Source organism: Musca autumnalis, unplaced genomic scaffold (assembly GCF_047663935.1).
Source record: "Musca autumnalis isolate F117 unplaced genomic scaffold, ASM4766393v1 scaffold_4, whole genome shotgun sequence".
Lineage (NCBI taxonomy): Eukaryota > Metazoa > Arthropoda > Insecta > Diptera > Muscidae > Musca > Musca autumnalis.
This window is the reverse complement of record NW_027411977.1, coordinates 7,558,306-7,585,068: the sequence shown is the minus strand read 5'-3', so window position 1 is coordinate 7,585,068 and position 26,763 is coordinate 7,558,306. Positions and strand designations below refer to the sequence as shown.

The 26,763-nt window shown below is 33.1% G+C and overlaps 2 protein-coding genes across 3 annotated transcripts in view; one reads left to right on the top strand and one right to left on the bottom strand.

Annotated features, from left to right (window-relative positions):
* The window catches only part of LOC141402504 (uncharacterized), a 104,334-nt gene extending 77,955 nt beyond the window's left edge, over positions 1-26,379 (bottom strand). Inside the window, exons 1-2 of one of the 2 annotated variants that reach the window (XM_073983969.1) lie at positions 26,299-26,379; positions 25,540-26,129 (exon numbers count right to left, since the gene is read on the bottom strand). In XM_073983969.1, coding sequence (XP_073840070.1) covers positions 25,540-26,109 — 570 coding nt within the window. In that variant the 5' untranslated portion in view covers positions 26,110-26,129; positions 26,299-26,379. Of the gene's footprint in view, positions 1-25,539; positions 26,233-26,298 lie in introns of those variants that run through there. The other variant, XM_073983970.1, reaches the window with a different exon arrangement.
* Positions 1,322-24,820, top strand: ebd2 (earthbound 2). Its single transcript, XM_073983987.1, has 2 exons — positions 1,322-2,496; positions 23,322-24,820. Exons 1-2 carry the CDS (start codon positions 2,392-2,394, stop codon positions 24,468-24,470), a joined length of 1,254 nt encoding a protein of 417 aa, XP_073840088.1. The 5' UTR covers positions 1,322-2,391; the 3' UTR covers positions 24,471-24,820.
* Positions 26,380-26,763: the final 384 nt, after the last annotated feature.

The window sequence follows — 26,763 nt, the reverse complement described above, 5'->3', positions numbered from 1 at the left end:
TAAATAAATAAATAAATAAATAAATAAATAAATAAATAAATAAATAAATAAATAAATAAATAAATAAATAAATAAATAAATAAATAAATAAATAAATAAATAAATAAATAAATAAATAAATAAATAAATAAATAAATAAATAAATAAATAAATATATAAATAAATAAATAAATAAATAAATAAATAAATAAATAAATAAATAAATAAATAAATAAATAAATAAATAAATAAATAAATAAATAAATAAATAAATAAATAAATAAATAAATAAATAAATAAATAAATAAATAAATAAATAAATAAATAAATAAATAAATAAATATATAAATATATAAATAAATAAATAAATAAATAAATAAATAAATAAATAAATAAATAAATAAATAAATAAATAAATAAATAAATAAATAAATAAATAAATAAATAAATAAATAAATAAATAAATAAATAAATAAATAAATAAATAAATAAATAAATAAATAAATAAATAAATAAATAAATAAATAAATAAATAAATAAATAAATAAATAAATAAATAAATAAATAAATAAATAAATAAATAAATAAATAAATAAATAAATACATAAAACAAAAATTAAAATCGAAAATGTGTACATTTTAAAAGTCAAATTAAATTTTAGTATTCATATCATTATTATCATTATTTCTGCAAACTTATTTGTTTTAATTTTCTCTGTCGAATGAGTGTAATAAGTATTGTTGGCACTTTTGACTTTTTGGATTTTTTTCCATTTTTTTGTTTTTTTCTAATATTCAAATTCACTCTATGATAAAGAAAATGCAATTTATTTTTTTTTTATCTAAATATCACTCACCTTATACACAATACATATTATTTGTCTGCTTATTATCAGTCACAATCATATAGTCACTGCACTTTTTTACTTTTCAATTTATTAAAGATTAAATATTATATTATTAATTATATTTTTGAAATTTCACTTTCCCGTACTTTTCGCACTTGAAATATTAAACTGAATGATATTTTTCTTGTTGTTGGTCTTTGCAAATACTTGGAATAGCTGTAAAACTCTCACCGTATCTCTCTCACGAGAAGAAATAGTAAAACAATGTAAATTGTTTGTGTAGACAATCAAATGCAGAATTTTCATCTCCTTCTGCGACACTAGGTAGTTCATGCAGATCGATCTAATTTGAACAGTAATACATTTGTTATTGTAAAATGATAAAGTATCGCTCTTTTATAGAAAAGAAGTTCAGAATGCGATTACTTTTGGTAGAGGAAGTGAGTAACTCACTTCCAAATGCTAGCTGGGAAACAAAGCAACAACATACAACCGAACGCTCGTTGTGCGACGCGCGAACACAACAAAACACCACTACATGCACATTTAATACCGTTTTTATTTCATATGGGGCGGCGGTAAACGCTACGACGATGAGTATTTTTTTTTTGTTTTATTTGGTGTGTGGTGCTGTTGCTGTATTTCTGCTGCTGCCGTTGTTTAGTATCAAAGTGTTACTCAGCATATAAGCACACACAGAACAGAGCAAGAATTTCAAGCAATCTATGGAATAAAATAACAACTACGAAAGCAAAACAAAGTGGCTATTGCGATAATAACAACAGTCGGCCAGCCATACGATTGGAATTATTTGGAGTGAGGAGTAGTTGTAGTTAAAAGTGAACAGTGAACTTCATAAAACTAACGAATATTTGGCAAAATAGTTGACAGATAAGACATTTCAATTTGTTTTGGATCACAAACTGTGTTGGCAGAGCGAGCAACCAACAAAAACAACAAGGCACTAAACAGCCACGAATTGTATAATCGTCAGACAGAAAGAAGCCAATTCAATGAGAGTAAACTAAGAAAACAAAAACGTAATAAATGTCAAAAGTTTTAGTGTCCAATTCAGCTGTTGTTATTATTATTGCTGTTGTTGAGTTTGGCATCAACTCCTTGTGGCATTAACATAACCTCAACCAACACACTCTCACACACAAGCACTGAGGATGGGATATAAAAAGCTATTTGGCTAATATTTTTACCAACACATTAACACCTTATTGTGGCATTTATTCGCCCCCAGAGTGTATGGACAAGCAGAACATAAGAGAATTTATTTTATATTGGCGTACTACTCACTTTGTTTGTTTGTGTGAGTAATTAAACCAAAATAAGACATTTGTGGGGTTTAACTTGTAGTCATAGTCGGTCTTTCTTCTTTGGCACATACGAAAGCATAACAAAAATAACAGAAAAAAAACTTGGCAAACTATTGACATTTGGACTACATGTGACATATCACAACTTACACTCTTCAAAAACAGAGTTGTATTTTTTGGAGAAACGAAATAATTGAAACAAGAGTAGAGAGGCAGAGATAAGGAAAGAGTATCAAGAAATGAAATTAGCAACAATGCCAAGACGATCATCAGGTGGAATTTCAAAATTAATGGTTACAAAAACCAATGAAACGGATGCTGAAGCAACAATACCCACGAAAAAGGTAAGTTTTATAAAGATTGTTATCGGTTTTATGGATGTTTGAATGATAATAGGTGGGATCGTTTAGTCGATATTTGGGATTTATTAAATTTTTTACAGTTGGATTAATTAATTTATTGTAAAACCTAAATAAAAAATATTACAATATTTAAAAAAACATCGTTTATTGGTATAAATAAATAACATTTTTAATATAGGTATTTGTTAAAAGTTTAATTCTTACACATGTTTATAATAAAATGAAGTAGCTAAATTTTTACTAAAAATTTGCTTAACATTAAAAAAAGCGAGCGTAAGGGTACTGTCAACTAAATATTTGCAAAGCGCAAAACTTTTCAGTCTTACACGTTAGCTTTGTTCCAGAACTAAAAAGTTGTTAAAATGTTTACGACTTTTACACATTTTTCCCGAAAACCCGTTCCCGTACAAAAAAAAGTTGTAAAATGTACACTTCTCTTTAAACAAAAATGGCGCTGAATTACGCTCTCTTTAAAAAATTTTTACTCGACGAATTTGAGCGTGTAAAAATAGTAACATGGTTGCCGGCGTCTGATTGGCTGGTACGCCGACTTTGACATTTGTTCCAGTTTTTTTGACGTATTTTCCATTTTTCCGTTCCCTAACTATTTCAAAAAACTTTTTTGTGAGAACAATTTTTTTTACAGTTCTCTCTTTTACGAATTTTACTATTGCTGGAAAAGTTGGTTCTAATATTTCGTATGCCCACCTCAGACATTAATAACGGCGTGTACACGTCTCGGAGTTGAATAAATACCTAGGTTTCGGAATGTCATATTCTAGTGGCATTTTTTCCAATCTCCATAAATGTATTTTATTGGTTGTTTTATATACAACTTGGTAATGATTTTGGTTTTGCAATAATTTAGTTGACCAACTGTATGTCAATCTAATTTCGTATTTCGTGTGAAGTCTAAACCCCAATTATTTCGTAATGTTTATACCCTCTTCCATATAATAGATGGTCATTCCTCATGTAATATCTAGAAATAATGATTTTAAATCCAATGTTAGTCAGTCGGTCTTTGGAAATCACTTTAGTATCGAAACGCATTGAAGAAAGTTGATCAAATTTTGGTCAAATGTATTAGGTCCACTTTTCGGTATAGCTGTTATATAAGGAATTTAGAAGTTATTAGTCCCTTTGCCCTCGGAATTGGTTTGGATTTTGCGGTACAGGAGGTTAAAAACCTCTTAACGGCCAGTATTGGTTGAAATTTGACACTTGGGATCCTACAGCTTAAAAAGTGGTCAAAAAACTTCTTTACAAAAAATAGTAACCATACCGCCCGATTAAAGGTACTTTATAGTTTTTATACCGTTAGCCTTTAGGCTATAGAGGTTATATACACTTTGATTCGACTAAAAATGTGTGAAGTATTTATTTATTTATTAACTCATTATTAATACTAAACCCCAGGGACGTAGCCAGGATTTCATTTCGTAGCCAGGATTTCATTGTTTCCTACTTCACAAAAGTTCAAAATCACGGCTTCATTTTTCCACTCCAATTTTATTGAGTATATTTTGGAAGGAAAATGGGATTAGTAGAGAATTGATTTATGCAGAGGGAACGTTTTATTTTTATATTTACAGGTAGAATTTAGGAGTTATATAAATAAAGCAAAAAACGCCGAGACACGTGTATTATTTTTTTTTTTGTCCTTTCATTTTTTTCATTTTCGGAAATTCAGGTGTCCAATCGCTGTTATTGTCATAAAGAAACCAATTGTAGTTATTTCCCTAAATATATTTTGGTGTCCAATAGTGGTTTTCTTGATAGAGAACTAATGCTGAGCAATAGTGAGTCTATCCATGATGAAATTCAAGCACCCAATCGCGGGTATGTGTGTGACAAATTCTGTAGCCCATTCTCGAATCTGTCAATAGACTAATTTTGGCGTCCAATCGTCGGACTTCTCTTATAATCATTCTGGTTTCCTATCACGAATCTTCTCTTCTCTTTTCGGTCTACTTCTTCTGGTATTTTCCTCCCAAATTTCAAGATTTAGCTAAAGTGGTACGTGCGATTTTTCTTGAACGGAGCAACAGATTTGGTCCAAACTTGGGATTTAGTAATATTTTGTCCAAATTTAGTTTTAGCTCGAAAATGGACCATACTGGGTACATCCCTCACAAATCTTAAAAATAGTTGTTTAATGCAGTTTAAGGTCTCTACGAGGATCCTTAGAAATTTTTACTGAAGTTATTCCTTGTGTTTAGAGCGGTATTATGTTTTTCAAGGGCAAGTCTATATTTCCTGAAAAAACTGACAATTGTACTGTGACGAACTTAAATGACTTGTGGGCGCAATATCTTTTAAAAGGAATGACTTCCAAAATAAGATCTACTTCCAAAATGAACTATGTGCGTCCGGTCCATTTCTTCAGGTACCTCCTCCGCAACACTTGTGATCAATGATAAAATCCATATTTTGTTTTCAAAGTCATACGTACGAAAATGGCTACACAATTCTGAAAATCGCGTAGCTTTGTGTTAAAGGATTTTGGTTGCGTAGCCGCTTTTCGACTGTCCATCGATGAAAGTTTCAGTTCACACAGACTCAGGGTATATTCCTGTCCGCAAAGTCGACTGTTTTTATTTCATTTGTCGTCAGAAGGTCCTTTGCCGAAGAAGGAAAAGGGAACATTTCTATGAATGTGCATCCATTGAAAGTACTTCCCAAAATACAATTCAAAGAGTAATCGACAGAAAAATCCCTGAAGATGAAATTCAATGTAATTTCGAAATATTGGAAATAAAAATCTTGATTATATTAACATTCGAAAGGACGAACAAAACATAAAAAAATACAATAGACATTTACTGATTTGTAGCAAGAGACCAGCATCATAACTCGACGGCACCATCCAAAATGGCAAATCAGCAAGATAACTCTCGCAGTGAATTTCTAATTGGTCCAAACTTTGCACATCGTATTATTTCCTCCAGTCATGTATCAGGTTGGAATATGGACTATATCGGTCCACTCCTTCGGGTACCTTCCACACAAAATTAGGAAAAAGTGAAGTTTAAGAGCTCCTCTCACATAGTTTTGAAATATTTTTCAGTAGGTTGTGCAAGCGGCCCCTCCACGTACGTATTTTGAAACTCGTGATACAAAATCAATATATTTTATATACGGCATAATTATTGTGTTTGCTTTTTTTTTTTTTTTTTTTTTTTTGATCTGAGGCTGAAGGCAAATGCCCATGTTTTGGTAAAGCCCCCGCCAGATGTTAAGTTGCTTAAAGTTTTTAGCTACATTTTCCGACCTAATTAGGTATAATTTTGCATTTTACTAAATTTATAATTTTAAATGAAATAACTTAAATTTAAAATTTCATCGAAAAGTAACCCTTCGTTTCCACATGACAGGACTGAAGTATTGATTCTCAAAAACCCAAAACTTGCCTGTATGACGTAGGCGCCCCGACAACTGCAAAAAAAGTTGTAAAATTATGAATGAAAATCATAGATTTTTTGTATTTTAAGACAAATTGCCTTGTGTAAACGCCTAGTAAACAAACTTTCGAAGCAAATATGCTAAAGTTCATTGCAATTGGAACAATTTACTCGGAATGTCGAAAGCAGAGTTCGAAAATAAACAGTACACTAACATAGTGTACCGCTCCGAGAACAGTATCACTAAAATATTTTTAGCGTTGGTGTTCCGGAACACAAACACTAAAAAATATTTTAGTGATACTGATCCGGAGCACAACGATAAACGTAGTGTTCCACATTTTGGTACACTAAAAACGTTGGGTACCGCAGTCGGAACACTAAAAATCGTAGTGTTCCGCAGTCGGAGCACTAAAAAATCGTTGTGTACCACATGTCGGAACACTAAAAAATAACGTAATGATAATGTACCACACACGAGTTTATTATGATTTGCGAGAAAAATTAAATATATATAATTTTTGAGATAAGTACAAATTAAGACATAAAAACTCAGATACACTTCTTAAATCCACGTATGTATACATATTAATTAATTACGTTGGGAACTTAAGTAGAAAATATGAAAAACATTGATTCGGTTGTTGTACAATGGCGCACTACAAATTGTAGTGTTCTGACTGTGGATACATGAGTTTATTATGATTTGGGAGGAAAATTAAATATTTTATAATTTTTTTTAATAAATACAAATTAAAAAATAAAATTTAATAGAACACGTGAATGACGCCTGATTTGATTTTTGGACAATGGATCAACAAAAATCGTAGTGTTCGGTTGCGGAGCACTATAAATCGTAGTGTTCAGACTGCCGGATCACTAAAAATCGTAGTGTTCCGACTGCCGGATCACTAAAAATTTTAGTGTTCCGACAGTCGGATCACTAAAAATTTTAGTGTTTTGACTGCCGGATTTCTAAAAATCGAAACAATGGAACAATAATACGTAGTGTTCGGCTGCGAAGTACTAAAAATCGTAGTGTTCCGACTGCCGGATCACTAAAAATCGTAGTGTTCCGACTGCCTGATCACTAAAAATTGTAGTGTTCCGACTGCCGGATCTCTAAAAATCGAAACAATGGAATGAAGCTGGAGGAAGTGCCCCAAAGGAGGCAAAAACAATTCAATCGGCTGATAAGGTCATGGCAACGGTTTTTTGGGACTTCAAAGGTATTTTATTGATTGACTATTTGCAAAAGGGTAAAACAATAAATTCAGAGTACTATTGCAACCTTTTGGAACAATAAAATGTACAAATTCGAGGAAAACGTCCTGGCTTACAACACAAAAAAAAATAATTTTCATCAAGACAACACACCAGCGCACAAGAGTGTTTTTACAATGGCTAAAGTCAACGAATTAAAGTACGAGTTGCTTGACCACCCACCTTATTCTCCTGATTTAGCTCCAAGTGACGTTTACTTGTTCCTAAATCTAAAAAAATTCCTTGCTGGCAAGCGTTTTATCTCAAATGAAGATGCAATTACAGTTGTAAACCACTATTTTGAAGACCTTGAGGAAAACTATTTTAATCAAGGGATAGAATTGCTAGAAAAGCGTTGGACTAAGTGTATTGAAGTTTCAGGAGATTATATTGAAAACTAAAAATATTTTTGAAAAACTAACTATTCTCTTTCATTGATAGGCTAAGAATTTTCCGAACCGCCCTCGTATTGCACGTGGTACACTACGATTTTTAGTTATCCGGCTGTCGGCACACTACGATTTTTAGTGATCCGGCAGTAGGAACACTACGATTTTTAGTGGTCCACAACCGAACACCACGATTTTTATTGTTCCATTGTTTCGATTTTTAGATATCCGGCAGTCGGAACACTACAATTTTTAGTGATCTAGCAGTCGGAACACTACGATTTTTAATGCTCCATTGTCCAAAAATCAATTCAGATATTTTACACATTTACTTCTAATTTTTATTTATTAATATGTGTTTATTTATCCTAAAAGCATAAAATATTTAATTTCCCTCATAAATCATAATAAACAGATGATTACCTTAACGTTACTTTTTAGCGTTTCGGCTCGTGGTACGCTACAATTTTTAGTGTTCCGACAGTCGGAACACTACGATGTTTAATGTTCTGCAGTCGAACACTACGATTTTTAGTTATCCGGCAGTCGGCACACTACGATTTTTAGTGATCCGGCAGTAGGAACACCACGAGTTTTATTGTTCCATTGTTTCGATTTTTAGATATCCGGCAGTCGGAACACTACGATTTTTAGTGCTCCATTGTCCAAAAATCAAATCAAACATACATGTATGTAACATTTTATCTTAATTTGTATTAATCAAATTTAACCAAATATTTCATTTTCCTAAGAAAACATAATTCCTTTGTTATTTTTTAGTGTTCCAACACGTGGTGCACTACGATTTTTAGTGATCCGGCAGTCGGAACACTAAAATTTTTAGTCCTCCGCAGTCGGAACACTACGATTTTTAGTCCTCCGCAGTCGAACACTACGATATTTGGTGCTCCATTGTCTAAAAATCAAATCAGATGTTTTACACATTTCCTTCTAATTTTTATTTATTAAATAATAATTTAATAAAAAATGTATTAAATAATAAATAAATACATATTTATTTATTCTAAAAACATAAAATATTTAATAAACACATAATAAACAGACGATTATCTTAACATTATTATTAGCGTTTCGGCTCGTGGTACGCTACGATTTTTAGTGTTCCGACAGTCGGAACACTACGATTTTTAGTGCTCCATTGTCCAAAAACCAAATCAGATGTTTTTCACATTTTCTTTTAATTTTTTTTTTATTAAAAAATATATATAATATTTAATTAATTTAATTAATGTATGGTTCATTACCTTATAGTTTCAAAACGTGGTACAAAAGATTTTTAGTGCTCCGGCACGATGATCTTTCTGCTTCATTCCACAAAAACTAAATATTGTTTTTTCATAATTTTGACCATATTTCGCAATGTGTTTAACTAATTTAAACATACATGGATGTAACAGTTTATCTTAATTTGTATTAATCAAATTTAACCAAATATTTCATTTTCCTAAGAAAACATAATTCCTTTGTTATTTTTTAGTGTTCCAACACGTGGTGCACTACGATTTTTAGTGATCCGGCAGTCGGAACACTAAAATTTTTAGTCCTCCGCAGTCGGAACACTACGATTTTTAGTCCTCCGCAGTCGGAGCACTACGATTTTTAGTGCTCCGGCAGTCGGAACACTAAAATTTTTAGTGCTCCGCAGTCGGAACACTACGATTTTTAGTCCTCCGCAGTCGGAGCACTACGATTTTTAGTGCTCCGGCATGCGGTACACTACGATTATCGTTGTGTTCCGGTACAGTATCACTAAAATATTTTTTAGTGTTTGTGTTCCGGAGCGGTACACTATCGTAGTGTACCTATCCACCTTGGTACGGTACAGAACGGTACGGTACGATACCATAGTGTTTATTTTCGAACACTGGTCGAAAGAGAAAGTTAGGAAAATCCTTAAAGTACCGGCTATTGGTACACTTACCCCATATTAGTCCCCCCAATTAAGTTAATTGGCGTATAATCCAGCAGAAATAACTATGCAATGCTTATAATCACAATTGCAGTTTAGAAATAACAATGTTAATTGTTTCCTTCTATATAGTAATTTATAAGTATACATTTGTTTAGTTGGTATCAACTAGTAGCTTAAATAAATTATTGCACATTTATAAACGTTAACGTTTACAATTGCCGCTCTATGTTCTGTGAACCTACATTTCGAAATGTATTAATTACTAGGTACTCTGTGAAATGAACAAAAACGTAAAAATAGTATAACCCTGTCAACGAACACATTTGAACAGACGACACACACACATTCATACATACATAACAAATAAACATCATTACAATTATTGAACAACCATTGAATGGTACTAACCCTTATAACGAGAAAAAATGCACTCGAACAACATCAAGAAAAAGTACAAAACAAAGTCCAAGCAACAACTAGTACAGGTATGTGCTATTAAGAACTGTCATTATGGCATACTTCTTCTCATTGTTGCAAACTACACTGACATAAAAATGGGTTTCAGTACACGCGTGGCGTGTATCCAACTCACTAACACATCCTTATACCATTGCTATCAATGAACGCGCAATATGGCACAAAAGAATATAAACAGCAAATGTGTGTTGTTGTCGTTGTCAAGTACTCGTAAGTGAATGCTACTACGACGGTCACTACTAATACTAAGACGAAATGGCTGAACAAAAAAGCCTGCTGCTAAAACATCTGTGAGCCAGCCAGCCAACCAGTCCAATTGGACGTACTGAGTGAGGAAATGTAAGGGGTGAAATGGGAATCCATACCAACAGAAGCAAATGTCGTCGTAGTCATTCACCGTCGTCATCGTGCAATTGGCATCGATGGCTTAAATGCGCACTTATACATTGTTATATAGCAATACACGCACTCACACATGAACGTATTGGCTCTTTGGCATTGTGAATAATCATCTTATGCTCTTTTTCCCTCTGTACTTTTGCTCAGTTACTAAAGTTTTGCCCCCCACACTCTTGAGACTTATTTAGTCTGATGGGGAAATGAAATAAACATCTGAACAGAACAACTAACCCATACAGTATCATAGTCGTAGCTTTCATGTTTGCTGTAAGAATTAAAATTAAATACCAGCTGAAATGAGAAAAACAAACTAAATTTATGAAGTGTTTGAAGTGAGTTCTAATCAGGAAGGTGATGGCAGGTAAAATACATACATACATATTTACATTCATAATTTACAATATTAGAATCCATTATACAGAGTTTAAAAAGCTGTAGTCGAAACAAATGTCACAAGTTGTTCTTTAGTGCTGTGGACCTAATACTTTCTTTAGGTTGAAATAGATCTTCTTCTTAAATGATCTTCAGGCACTTTGATCATTTCTGCGCTGCAAACATTTCATTGTAACAAGTAATTTTGGCCCACCCTGTCTGCGATAATCTGGTGCACACGATAATTCTTAAACGGAGTAATCGATTTGGTCCAAACTTTGCAAATGTTGGAAACTTCCTAAAGGGACTTGAAAGTTCGGCTAACAATTCACTGCCATAAACCAACATTTGATTTTTCGATGCATTTTAGGTTAGGGAAAGAAAATTCTTGACCGAATTATCCTTGACGTATGTGGACTTCATGGATCGAATTCTGTATTTATGTATTTGGACAGAAATGTTACCAACTGTCGATATGCCTGTAGGATACATTTCCTGAAAATAGGGATATGATTCGAAATACAATTTTAGTATCGTGCTTCATGCGGATTGTGGCTAGTCGTACGTGAAACCTAATACAATTTGGCGTATTCTTTTCTTCACCATAAATTCTAATGAAATCATGTCCATTGGCCTTGCCGTCATCAGTTCGAACCTAGTTTGTCATTGATGATAAACACTGTGACGTAAGCCGCCTTGTCCCTTCCGGGATGTTCGTGGAAAATAATTTTGACATTGTAATTTTAACTGGTTGTTTTCTTCACTTAAAAATACTTTGTCCCGATTTACATTAGTCGAGTTTACTTGCCGCAATTTTTCTCGTTCCTTTTTAAACTTGCCTCTTGCGTTTATAAAAGGCAATTCTGTTCCGACAAGTTTTGTTTTCAAAAAAAATGAAAATAATGTTAAATATAAAAGGAATTGCCTGAAAATTGCCGGTACGAGCAATTTTTTTCCCATTTGCATTCCCCTTACGTGTCTCTCCTACAAACAGGGACTTGCCGCAAGTAAACTTGCCTAATGGAAATTGGGACTTTGTTTCCCACATTTTCCATACCAACCTCGATAAGCTGATAGTGGGTGTATGTTAGTTTAGGTTGTTGTTAACTCAGCCAACAAGCAAGTAAGCAACCAAAGCAAGCATTTTCATAGTTAATAGTGAAATATGGTGCAAACAAACGAATGTACGTCGAATGTACATATCATCGTTGTCGTCGTTGCTACGGTCACGACACAATACCTGTACACATCAAATACAAAACAACACGCACGCACACTTATAAATGTTGGCATGCCATAAGCGATGGTTGTTATTATCTTCTGTTTTTTTTTATTTCATATGCAGTACCATGAACCACATGTCCATATGTTAGTATGTATTGATGATTGTAAGCTACACGAAAGAAACCCAACTATGGCAGCAGTACATGAGTAGGCTTAGCCATCCAACCAACCAGTCTGCAAACAAATGCAACGTGATGCATTCATGTAGGACGAAGTTGTATACATTTTGAGAAGGAATTATGGACAAGCTAACATTGCACGTTGTAAACAACTAAACAAAAATGAAACCCTGTTGGAAAAATGCATAAACACGTGATATGTACATACAGTTAGACAACAAATGTATTGCAAAAACCAACATTTTAAAACATTTTATATTAATTGTTCGTTTAGGGTAAACAATTATGTAAAAACTTTTTTTTTGTAAATCTCTTGCTATTGGTTCTCAAAACAATATTCCATCAAAATATACAAATGCTGTTTGCGATTTATAAAAAATGCGGACTAAAATAAGAATTATCTACTACTTGGGGGTGGCAATAAAAGAATTGCAAAAATTACCAAATATATGTATGATTTCTTAGAGAATTACCAAAGTAGTGTTCCTCAATATGTTGTTTATCCACTTTGGACATTCATTGTAGTTTAATGAGCTTAGATAGTTAACCCAAAATTAAGGCTCGGCATGTTCCACTCTAAGGGTTCTAGTTCCCCATTGTTTTAGTAAATCTTCTCCTTCGTTGGAGAACCTTTTTCGAGTTTTAGTTTTTAAAAATTGGCCCAAAAATTTTATAAGGGTTGATATCAGGATTTTGGTCCGAGGTATTTATCAGTTTAGTGTGTATTATATCAGCAATTTACACAAATAAGATTAATATGTCATGATCTGGCCTTTGGAGTGGTGGTAGTTGAACTTGTTTGAACTTTCTGGATCCCTTTTACTGACTTTCATAATAACGACTATTAAATATTTCCTAATTATGTCAGTGGGGATGTCTTTCCAATCATTATTATATTCGTGAACCCAATTTCGCATACTTTTGCATACACAAAAATTCGGTATTTCAGCTTATACAGAACGGGTTTAATTTCCATATTTGATGGGTTTTATTGGATTTGGCGCACTTTTTGAGATTTATTATGATAGCAGAGGGTAATATCTATCCATTTAGTAAAAAATAAGTCATTCCAATACTATTGAGGGAAGAAATAGAGCTCTATTGTAGGTCGTTTCAAAATACTGCACTGAGGGTCTATTTTTCCTATACTTTCCAGAGATGTTTTCAAATGTTTTCAAAGCGAAAATCAGACTGTTGGCACAGTTTCCGACAATACATATACAAATGTCCATGGGTGTCTCTATCTCACGGTATATAACAGGGCGATCAGGCATTATCAGTTTTCTGGCATAACGGCCAACACTACCTTCGTTTTCGAGCAAACATCGGCCATAATTGAATGCAATAAATCAGTTTTTTCGCGGTGACATAGAAAGTTGTGCAAAATGATCGGACGATCAGAGATTTTTGGCCAATATATCAGGAAGCATTGACTTGCCACAAAAAAGTCTAAACGTCGTAATAGGGACCGCAAGGACAACCTATTGTAAAAAAGATCCGAGAGCCGTTCTTAAACTGCACTTTTGAAAAAAATAGTGTAAGGTACACGAATTTAAATATAAACACAAGAAAATATACAAAATATTTCTACAGGGTATTCCAAAAGCTTGTACTTATTTATCTACAGCAGACGTAGACGTATAGTTACAGTGTTCTTTGTTCATTTGTGTTGTTCGCGGCAACCTATCCGGGGTTGAATACATTCCGCTTTGACAGCACTATTTGTAATTGTTTTTGTTGGTATTTGTAACACAGAACAGAGTGTACAACAAAACCCGACATTCATTGTTTCATCTTCACACAGGCATGTAGACAAATATTGGTCATAGCTCCATGAAACATAACCAAACAAATAAAAAAACAGTATTCATATATTCTTACATTGCACACATAAAAACCCACGAAATATAAACGTAGTATATATACATACTATGCATAATATTCACGAAATAAGATTGAAATCATTTTGGTTTATAGGTAACACATTTTTATTACTAATAGATCATACAAAGATGAAAGAAAGAAGGTAAAGATTCGACAGGACTATGGGGAAAACCGATGTACATAATGAAATAAATAAAATATACTACCACTGCACGCAGAGAAAAAAATATGTTTGATCCAACAATATTCCAAGAGCAAAATATGTATTGTTAACATATTGTTGGATTCCTCATGTAGTATTGTAAATCCAAAAATAGTTTGTGTCAACTGAACAATATTTCTCTCTTTTCTTCGAAAATTTGTTTCTCTTCTCTCGCTATTCGATGCCGTGTTGAAAAAACAATTTTGGTGAGTTGTGGTGTGTTTGTATGACATGCTGCCTTTACCTTTGTTTTTGTGTGTATGTACTTGTGAGACTCTTGTTTTTATTTGTTTCTGTTTTGTTTCATTCTTCTTTCCTTTTCATGTTTGTTATGGTGTTTAATTATTCCTTATGTTGTGGTGGGTTCTTGTGGCTTTTTGTTTGTCTTTGTTGTCAGCCAATGCAGCAAACCATGTATTGTGTTCATCAATGATTGCAATATTATACGCGACATTTATATCCAAGTTATGCGAAAAGTGTATATGAGAAGTATATGCACTCAAATCAAAAATTTCTGGGCTGGTTTTCTGTATTGACAATACTTTTTGTAAACAAAATTAGATTATGATAGTTCCTACAATCGGTATTGTTAACGATTTTAACAATATTGCGGAAATTCGAAAGTTGTTTTTGTTTTCTATGTTTGGAACAAAAGATGGTATTTTTGGATTTGGATTACAATGTTTGAACAAAACAAATACATTTTTGGAACCAAAACATATATTTTTGTTCCAACAAAAGAAGACAAAGACAACACCAAACTAAACACGTGCAATGGTATAACTGTTTATATCAACAAAACAGATATATCATATACATAACAGATATAATATGATATAAATATGGGAATGGGTGTAACAGTTATGATATTGTTTGGGTTGTGTATACTCACAATAACATAACTGTTAGAAACAGTTCTGTGTTGTATATGAACGAGTGAGAACTTTATTTGTTTTTTCGTTCTCAAGTATCTGTTGTACAACAGATATTTTTCAAATACTACAGATACCAACAGATACTATAGGTGTAACAGGCTTGTGTGAATAACTTCTAAGGAAAATTTAATAAAAAAATAACATTTTTAAACATTTTTATTATTTAGGGGATAAATAAATATTAAAGATATGAACTGTTATAACTAAACGCATCAATTCGAATGTTTTTCTGGGTTCAGTGAGTGGAATGTACGAGGGCTACTAGAAAAGTTTACGACCTAATAATGAAAACGCGAATATTTATCAAAAATAGTTTTATTATATTCCAAATATTTATTGCAAATAGTTTTGTTATATTGAAGCGTTTTTTGTGGTTATTTCAAAACTAGGTTTAAAATACCTTTAAACCAATTTATTTCCCGCAGGGAAGTGTTAGCTTGTTACATTTTTAAAACATTCGTAGGCGCAAAAAAACTCAGAGACGTGCAAAAAATGACACCCAATTTTTTCGGAATTAGTTTTTTTTTTGTATTTTTTAATTAACTATTAATATTATTATAATTTTTTATTTATTGTACTATGGATATTTATTAAATTAGTCGTATTATGTACATTAATAACAAAAACATTCGATTGTATACAAGTAAATGACTAAAAGTTTACTTTGGAAGTGAATGCTATAGCATTGACGTCATCCTACGTCACCATGAAAATGAATGCTATAGCATTCACGTCCGCAAACGTGTTAAATTGGTGTGGTACTGATTAAAAAGGGAGGGAGATAGAGAGAGTGACATATTTGGTTTCCTATGGTTTGTTTAAACAAATACTTACATATTATATGTGTCTACAACATCCTAGAAGGGAGAAGGCATACTTCTTCCATATCAATGAGTGCACAGCGATTCATATTGACACAATGATATGGGACCTACTTTTATCGCCGAGTCCGAACGGAGTATCTTACGACACAACTTGTAAATAAAATTTCATGGCTGAAATACTCAGGCCACCACCGCCGAAAATTTGTTGTTCTGGTCGGGGATTGACCTTAAGAGAATAATACCTTCAAAAGCCCTTAAAAGGACTTGTCACTTTGTAAGGTAGGGGTTGTTCCAAGCTGAATGGATCTACAAAACATTTACCGAAGTATAATCCACCTTCATACTTCGGACATTAAAGTCATTTCCACAGAAGTACAGTCATGGGGCTATATCGGTGTAGAAGCAGGCTGATAAAGAACATATACACTTTATATGATCTTAAATTATTATTTCGAGGAGTTACAAACAGAATGACAAACATAATATACCCTCCATAACAAATTAAACTATTTTGTTATTCCTAATGGTTTTCATAATGCAGAATTTGTTATTGGTCCATTCTGAAGAAATTCGAAATTCACATTTTTGATTTGGTTTGTAGTACTCACTCCAGTAACACCATGTCTAACCAGATTTTGTATCCTGACTTTCGGGTCAAATAAGTTATAGGTGCTTTATATGTGCATATCATTATTATGTGACTTTTAGGAACGCGATATCTTATAGAGAATTTTACGGTCGTTGTCTTTTGCTTTAGCTACTTTTAGGTCAGGCTCACAGTTTTTGACATATAAAAAAAAACAAAAAATATGACCCATGACCATGAATAAGTTTCTTTGCACGCATGGGATCAACAGAAATTTTTAGGACCTCATTTGTAATGACAAATCCTACATTTCCACCAAAATTCAGCTCTGTGGGAATTTTTCTATTTCAATTCCTATTTTGTTTGGGCTACATACAATAAATACTTATTGTATCACACCAATATCCATTTATATCTGTTTGTACAAACCAGATATAAACAAATATGTTCCTTTTTTTCTGTCTATACCAACTCATATCATACCTGTTTGAAAAAGTATCAGTATCAACTTGTAACTGAAACTACATTCTACATATCCATACTCACTCAATGTTGAAAAATGTCGGAACTGATATATTCAGTTGTATCCATGCAGGTGTTTACACCAAACTACAATACTCGGTTGCAATAGCTTAAGTGATACGTTCTGTGATATAGATTAGATTTTTTATTTACAATTATTTATTTATTTATTTATTTATTTATTTATTTATTTATTATTTATACAATGTGTGTTTTTGTGAAGTCCCGTTTTTTATAAATATAAATTTGAGAAAATGAACTAATTAAAAATTCCAATAAAAAATCCCCTGAAGAAGTCGGAAATAAACTGACGAAACGTTGGGAAAAATAATGAATTTACATTAGTTTTATTCATTAAGAAAATCTGACCAAAAAAAGCCCATCTAAAATAAATAAGCGAAAAATATTTTTTCTCTGCGTGTGCACAGTGGATCCACTTGTATGGAAAAAGTTTCCAACAATAATATTTCCAGTGGGTAGCATGAGGGTAGCATACTCCCCTCTTTCCCCCTGGAGGGGGTATCTTCTATATATATAAAAATGGTGTAAAAAATGTATAGTAATTCATAAAATGAGAACGGCTAGGCCGATTTCTGTAAAATTTTTTGTCAGTTATTCGTATTTTCGAGGAGAAGGTCTTTACGGAAGAAAATTTTGGAAAATCTCTCTGGAAAAGTCGGAAAATTGGAAAAATCGAAAATTGAGTTTTTGTATGAAATTTTATTCCTTAATAGCGAGACGAAGTTCGCCGGGTCCGCTAGTACGATATAAATTGTTTTATTCTGTTAATACAAAATGTCATGAACGAAGGTACCGATTAGCCTTTGATGCAAATATAGGTATGGGGAAACAAAACAATTTCCAAAACAACATAAAAAGCAACTAAAACATTTTTAATATAGATCGTATAGCGTTCTTCTTGGAAGACACATATCGCCCACGTACGTCATATTTGGAAGAAAAATCCTTCAGCTTTCCATTAATGCAAATTATGTCAATTTATGTGGTCATATAACAGGGTTATGCCCTAATATATCCATAAAAACCATATTCCACGGCAGCTTTAGTCTGCGACCCATCATTTAAAGCAGGCATGACCAAAAAGAGAACGGAGGAAATGTGAATGTATTCAAAATATTGGCAACTTATAACAGTGTGTTAGTAAGTTTGTATTCACGCAAGCTATAAAACAATAACAATTCAAAACATTTGTTCTCTTTTGTACTCTCGTTCTGTGGATTCGGGTCGTGTGCGTGTAAATTGCCGAAAATCATCGGCACCGCCGTGCCAAATGTGACCATGCTTGATTTAAAGTCTGGCACTAGATGACAGCTCATATTAATACTGGATAATCTTAAACCCATGACTAGAATTTTACGGAATTTTATGCAACCCCTATTTTTGGTCCGATTCATGTCAAATTTTGGGACTGGGCATATTTTTGACTTCTGATTAAATTGCAATCGAAACATATGACATTTGCATATGCAAAATTTATGCATTTTACATATTTTCTTATGCAACAAATATTTCAATAATAGGTACAAAAATATTTGTAAGTACAATTGTTCTGTTTAAAATTCTTTTCAGACAAGTCAATCAAATAGAGAAATGTATAACCACAGCCCCAACCTTCAAAATACCGAAAATCGGAAGGTATCGTTCTATGGGGGCTATATGAAGGTCTGAACCTAAACCGACAAATTTCAGGCGGAAAGTTGTATACCCCCAAAGAAGACTTAATACTAAATTTCACCCATTTCGGAAGAATATTGAGGCCACAACCTTCTAAATACTAGAAATCCGGAGGTACCGTTCTATGGGGGCTATATGAAGACGTGGACCTAAACCGACAAATTTCAGGTGGTATATTTTATACTGCCAAGGAAGACTAAATACCAAATTTCAGCCATTTCGGAGGGATATTGAGGCCATAATCTTCAAAATACCAGAAATCCGGAGGTACCGTTCTATGGGGCTATATGAAGACGTGGACCTATACTACACAAATTTAGGTGGAAAGTTTTATACTCCCAACGAAGACTTTATACAAAATGTCAGCCATTTAAGTGTGATGTTGAGGCCACAACCTTCAATGGGGGCTATATGAAGACGTGGACCCATGCGGACAGATTTCAGGTGTAAAGTTTCATACCCCTAACAAAGACGTAATACCATATTTCAGCCATTTCGGTGGGATTTTTAGACCACAAATCCTTGTATATATTTTTGCATATGCTCATTTTATTCAAATATGTAAAAATATGCAAATATTTCTAGGCCTAATTCGTTTTATTTTTGGAAAATTATTTCCGAAGTGGGCACTGGTGGGCATCATGACTATACCCTTAGGTCAAATTTAAATAATAATAATAATAACAATAATAATTAAAAACAGGAACGTATTAGTTTCCCGATATTCCGAATATATTTACTTGCAACTAAATTGTTGTACTCACTGCAAAAGATATTAGTCAAATGTTCCGACTTTTGGAGATATTCTTAAGGGATTTTCTTTACGCCATTTTCTTTTTGCGTTAACACCAGCAAAAGTGCAGTGAAATTACGTCTCCACACTGTCTGTGTGGGCAGATATTGAATGTTTTTATTTCGTGTCATTTGACATTGATGGCTAGTGTAAACACCCCTTTATGAAGAAACGAATGAAATAAAAACTAATATATCTTTAAAAAGTTGTACCAAAAATTTAAAATTCATTTTTTTTATTTTTGGCCAATGGCTGGAATCACTGTGCACTGGTACTAATATAAATAATCGTTACGTAGCTAATTCATAGAGACCAGTTAGGAACTTATCTGTTAGCACAGAGGGGAACAAAACCGCAAAACTCATTTGGAATACAATGTAGAGCTTAGTAGGACCTTGGTGAAATACCCAAGGTAAACCTTCCCAAGTCGCACAGTGGTTCAGAATCGTTTTTTTTCTACTCTTCTGTTTTATATAAAAACTCATATTAGTAGGACCTTGGTGAAATAAGCAAGGTAGACATTCCCAAGTCGCACAGTGGTTCAGAATCGTTTTTTTCGGTCTAAATTATGTTACTTCTGAACGGATACAGATATTTTCATAGTTTTGTTGATTTTTGACAGGTATTACAAACAGATTTCCGATGAATAAAAGAATAAAATTCGGTTCAGTTGCTGCAGAGGAATTCAAGGGCAATGTTCAACATTTGATTTTTTAATATTTTGCATCAAAGTATGATTTTAATTGATTTCTTTTTTCAAAATATATATATTTAAGAAAAATAATAAAAATGCTTCTCTTTTATATAAAAACTCATATATTTGAAAAATGTTCATTTGTGTAAAAAAAAACCACACACATTTTTACCCGTGTAGTTTATTCATTAATTTATTCTATGTAGTATATATGGGCTAAAAGAGGGCACTCTCGGTCATCTTTATACGATTACAAAACAACCTGCTAAAGGTGTTGGAAGTTCTAGTCCGCTAATGTTGGAATTTCAATTAAATTTAGTACCTGAGAAAAAATAAAATAGCTCATATTTTGTAAAAACGCTCCTTAAAGGCAATAACCGAGAAATAGCTATTTCATGCTCGAGAGATTTCCAAAAATTATATATTTCTTTAGGGGCACGCCACGCCCAAACCTTCTAATATTTTAATCTAATTTTTTTAATGTGCCTAGTTTCAAATATTGGGGTTTTGGTCAGGAAAATCGATTTCTGAACCATTGTTTGGCGCATGAAAACAAGGAGAATATTCGTATGAGTAGCCCAAATGATGAGATATTTGGGGACCATTGCACAGTGTCCGATTTTCCAAAAAAACCTGGCCAAAAATTGAAAAAAAATTATCAATTTACACGAAAAAGGGTCAGATATTGTTAATAGGATCCCAGTGCGTGTAGTTATGAAAAATATATACATTTCTTGCTTAATAAGTGGGTATAAAAGCAGGTCGAAGTGACCCTATTTGGATTTTTTTCTTTTCAATATTTAAGTTGTTTATAAATCTATGATAATATGCAAAATAAACAACCGTTATTAAATATTTTCTTTTTGTAATTGTAATGAAAGGTATGTGAAACGTATTTAAGATGTTCAGTGTCGCCAATGAATTGTGCGTTCTTTAATCATTGATGTCCGTACTTGTTATTTTTTTTCAAGATCAATTTCCACAATAAATTATGAAAATAGTTATGATTAAGATGGAGTTGGGCTGTGTAACTTATCATTTCATAAAAAGGGAAGAGTTTTTTTACCAATTTCCATCGAAACATTCTGCACATATTTGCACTTTTCGTTTTTATGTGATATTTTGTCTTGCAGATATGTACAGATTTTCTTTGATTCAGAATGTCAGAATATAGGATAGGGTCACTTTGTGGCGTTTGGTTATAATTTAGAGTTTTGATGTATTCTAAGACCTATAGTAAAATTTTATGGCGAAGAAATTTCTGGAATATTTTGAGCTGATTCCATTACATTTTATAGGAGATTTTAAAGATTTTTAGAAAAAGGGACCAAAAAGACCCCTTTTATGACTCGCACGAGGGTTATTTTTTTAAGAAAAAAAATTCCTCGCATTCTTGTCAGTAAAGTTGCCAAAGACATTATACACCTAAAGTGCAAGGATTCCAAGTGATCTTAACTCAAACATTTCCAAAACTGTAGAAATGGTAGAAGCTTGCAACCCTATTTTAGTTTCTTGGTATTTTGGCAAAATTGATACCGATATTTCCTTTGTATGTAATGGAAATAGAGATTTCATTTCTTTAATGACTTATAGTGAAATTTAGCGGAGAATATTTTTGTCTTTGATGCCATTCTTCTAAGATGATGCTTTATATGACAATTTTGCCAAAATCCATATAAATTACGTCATTAACCCTAAAATGTGTTTATAATTTTGCATATTTCTGGTGTTTAGGTAAGATATAGAGTTTTGGTTTATTCTAGGACCTTTAGTAGAAATTGATGGCGAACAAATTTGTGGAATATTTTGATCCGATAAGATCACATTTTATAGGAGGAGGGACCAAAAAGACCCCGTAAATGACCGCCTGAGGGTTAAATAATATCAAAAATGTAATCAGTGGCCCGAAAAACATAACAAACGGTTAGGTCAAAATCCATTCATTTTTACAGGTTTGGCCAGGTTTTTCGGAAAATCGGACACTGTGCATTGGGCCGACCCAAAAAAACCAAAATGCATCCGATTTTGATGATTCTTTTAGTTACAGCAATGAACTGGTTCAATTTTCGACGAGTGGAAAATAAATTGTGGCCTGGAGAGCGATTTCTTAATATTTTGCCTTTGGCCCCCATACAAAGAACTATGGAAAAAAAGAATGCTCGGGTGGCATAGGTTGACGTTATCCGATCGTCATAAATGTTCATATATATGGGTTTTGTTCCATTTTGTTCCAAAATAAAACAAAAATGTTTTTTGCGTCAATCTAATATACACTGGCTAACGTTGGTATAAGAAAGATTGTATTAGAATATCGATGCATATTCATTCTATATTGAAAACGAAGTACTTTCAGTAACATTCAAAATAGGTACATTCCTCCTGGTTAAGAATACACCCGTATATCCTTCTCCGGAAATAATATACAATACCTATGTAATACCTGACAAGGCTTGCTTTATTCCTTCCACAACTTTATATTTGGAAGCGTACTGTCTACCAGAGTCGTAGATTTTACGCATAAGCCATTCCCAGTCATTTTAGAAAATATTTACCACAGTAGATTATGGCGGCCCCATCAGGACATCCGCATTTCTTCTGAAAAATTTATGTTTTGACTACTCGAAGGGTATAAAAGTTTATATATCGTAATGAAATTTCCACGCTGGACATCCGAAAATGCTTCTCACTACTGGGAATGTCTGTTTTAGAACTCCTTTGTAATTTGTCGTGCGCATTTAGGGTGAAAGGCACCAGAAGTGAGTGAGGTACCAGAAAGTGTTATCTCATATAGACCTTCTCTAAAGTTAATATACTTTTGGAAGAAATTTTACGATCAAAAAAATCGGAAACTTATTTCCTTCGTTATCGTTTATTTTGTTGTTCCCGAAAGGGGGTTTAGAACTCTTTTTTGGACTGTCTAATGTGCATTCATTGAATTTGTAACCATTTGATTTAAAACATTTCCCTTCTATTTTCAAACTCCTCTAAAATTATATTTTAAATAATAAAATGTTTTTTTTTTCATGTTTCAGCCTAAACGACGCAATGAACGGAATATCCTAACTTTTTATGAAAAAATTGCTGTCATTCGTTACTATGATGAGACGAATATTTCACGCAACAGTTTGGCCAAAATGTTTCACTGCTGTGCGACACAAATACGTCGCATACTGGAACGCAAACAGGAATTGCTACAACAATTGGCCACTCTCAGCGAAGCCGATGCCTCAATAATAATTGAAGAAATGACAAGAAAACGTCGCAAGTTTGAAATGAGTGCCATTAGTTTTATTTTGCACCAGTGGGTGGAACGCTGTCGTCAAATGCGCCTGCGTAAAAGTATTACCAATGAAACCCTCAAGGATACAGCTGTTAAAATGGCAGCCATCTTAAATTTACCAGCATTCCGTCCCTCCTACAGATGGTTAAATCGTTTCCGTGGTAAATACAAATACAATGATGAAGATTTGGGTGCTGGAAATGGTCCAGATACGGTACAAGGAGAATTGGCGGTAGAGGATATAATTATAGAATATAAGGATTCTTTGCCTAGTTTTATGCAAAAAGAAATCTCTGCCATAACATCGACAGCCAATGATTCTCTACTTGGTGCAGCGACAGCAGCTGCAAGTGACGTCATAAAAACACGTCCAGATATTAGCTCCAACAAAGACGCAAATCATCGCCAGAGTATGGATGAATTTGAAATATCTGAAGATGATGAGGATGATGATATGAATGACAGTACCGAAAGACAAAGTGATGAAGAAGTCAACGAAATGAACAAAGTTCCAGCTCCAGTTGCGAGTGAAGAAATTTCCTCAAAACCCACAGCAGATGAAACTAATAATAACACAGTATCTACCGAAACCACTGATGAGAATAAAAACCTGGATGTAAGCAGCCACGAATTCCCAATGATGACCGCTGGCTCTGCTGCTCTATTGCATAGCATATTTCCTCATCTGGCGGTTATACACCAATTTGCCTTACTTAATTCCGATGTCAAGGCATTGGAACTTATCTCCCAACTGGGAGTACATATGCAAACGCGAGCCGAAGAAGGTGCCTATAAACAATTGTCGCTGGCGACAACAAATGATGCGGATGCCGAGGGCGATATTGATCCAAATGGTGATATTATGTATCCCGATATCGATGATATTGTTCTCATTGAATAGAAAATGTATCTCCATGTGAAGTTTTATATACATTTTTTTTTAATTTCCAGTAGTTTTAAAACACAAATGAAATCTACCAAATCATTTCCATGCCACCGCTGCCGTTTTTTCGTACTTAATCGTGATGTATTTATTAAATAGTTTTAGTAGTACTAAGTTAGCCCTTATGAACAGTTTTACTGTTAGAATTAAAAATTGTAATTTCTTTTTAAAATTCAATATATTATTGAAGTGAATTTAAATAGAATTGCAAAATCACCACCACCAACCAAATGAATTACCTAATTTTTATTTTTAAGAAGAATAAATATAATTTATGTGGAATAAAAATTTGATTTTTTATAAATAAATTTTATGTTTGTATTATATTATTTATTATTAAAGATTGGGATGATAAGGCATAAAGTCCAACAAAACAATATTATAAAACTAATAGATGTTCACAAACAATTTTTAACAACGCTTAAGAAAATCTTATATAAACAAACGTTCGGTATAATAGTTTAACAAAAACGTCGGTATGATTGTTTTAGTCCCTACGTACATATTTTTGGGCGGAATTCCTTTCGGACAATTTGTAATCTATTTAGCCGTGTCCGTCCGCCAGTCAGTCTGTCTGATTGGAGCGCACGATAACTCTTTAAGGGAAACCGATTTGTTCAAAACATTAGATTTGGTTTACAAAAATGTATTTTTTGCAATAGTGCAATTTATGGATATTTTTCGGATTGTTTATTTTTTTTTTGGTTACTTGTATACTCAAACTTAAATGGAGTTCGAAAATATATATCGGATAACTTCTTCCGGTACCACCCTCATAAAAGTTCAACAATTTTCCTTATGTGGATTTTTCCTTTTATGCTTCCGGAGATTATGGCCCAAAAGCTCAAGTCCCGAAGTGGCATTTTTTCATTTTTGTACGTACCAATTGTAGAGAAGTTTTACTTAAATAGCTAAAATGTTACCTATATTACTCTGAAAGGAATCGAACCCGGGCGTTCTGTGTACAGGCGGAAGTCTTAACCATTTGCACCGCTTGACAATCATTAATTAATTATTGTGTACTTACAATTCTAGGAGTTGGTACATAAAGCATTTCCATACTACATTCCGGACTGGCCAATTGCGGTTTAATACTATTTTCATATCTTTCATCTTCTCCTTCTCCGCCATCATCATCACCATCTTCATCCGATTCACCTGGCGGTGATTCCAATTTAACCACAGTTGTATGACCCGAATAAATGTGACCCATATCATGAACGTATTCTCCCATATTTTGTTCTAGTCTTAAATATTTTTCCCTCAGTACTGCATGTTGTTTCAAATCTTTTGGTGATCTCTGTGGTACAACGCAAGTCAAGTATGGATCTGTGTCTTTACATTTTGCATTGAAACATCGTTTTGTATGAATATTTGATTGAGTTCGACGATGGATTTTTCGTATTTCATCTTCCAACGTTAGAGTTTTTCGGTTGCTTGACATGTTTGGACTCTCGCAATAACGGTCGTAACCACAATTTTCAGTACGCCACTCCGGATGTTGAGATTTCAGAGGCTCTCCCATAAATGTTCGGACTTCATAAGGATTTTTAGTGGGGCTCTGTGCGGCATTGAGAGGTACGAATTTTTTATACATCTTTCAGAATTTTGGATGCACTTCAACAATTAAATTTACACAAGAACAAAATGTTAACAAATTTACTGTTTAAAATTAAACTTAAAATTCAAATGTGTTGTGATTATTTTAAATATTTATCATGATATAATGAGTATGAGGTATGAGTACGGCTGACTTCCGAAACATCATAAAACATAAAATACCCACAGTTTTCTACCAGATGCTTATTTTGAGTGAATTCTGCATTTCAAAATGCGCACCAGTGACGTTTTTCCCAAATACTGAATGTATTAGAATTTTATAAATTTTGTGTTTATTTGTTATGTTTCATATTAAATTTTAGATAAATGTCTTTCCCAAAGAGTGGAAGAATGGTACTATCTAACTATACCAAAAAAAGTTGATCTCACCGAGTGCAAAAATTGGCGAGGAATTACATTATTAAATGCAATCAGCAAAGTAATGGCTCAACTTCTACTTCAGCGTATATCTCCTGTGCTCGATTCGATTTTACGGCAGGAACAAGCGGGTGTTCGCCCTGGTCGATCGTGTGCAGATCATATCAACTCCCTACGTATAATTATCGAACAGTCCGCTGAATTAAATTCATCGTTGTATCTCTTGTTCGTGGATTTTGAACGAGCCTTTGATACCGTCTACCGAGATGCTATG

Coding starts and splice junctions, on each gene's coding strand:
- ebd2 (XM_073983987.1), top strand. CDS start 2,392: ATGAAATTAGCAACAATGCCAAGACGATCATCAGGTGGAATTTCAAAA. Junction 2,497..23,321: donor CAACAATACCCACGAAAAAG/GTAAGTTTTATA, acceptor TTCATGTTTCAG/CCTAAACGACGCAATGAACG.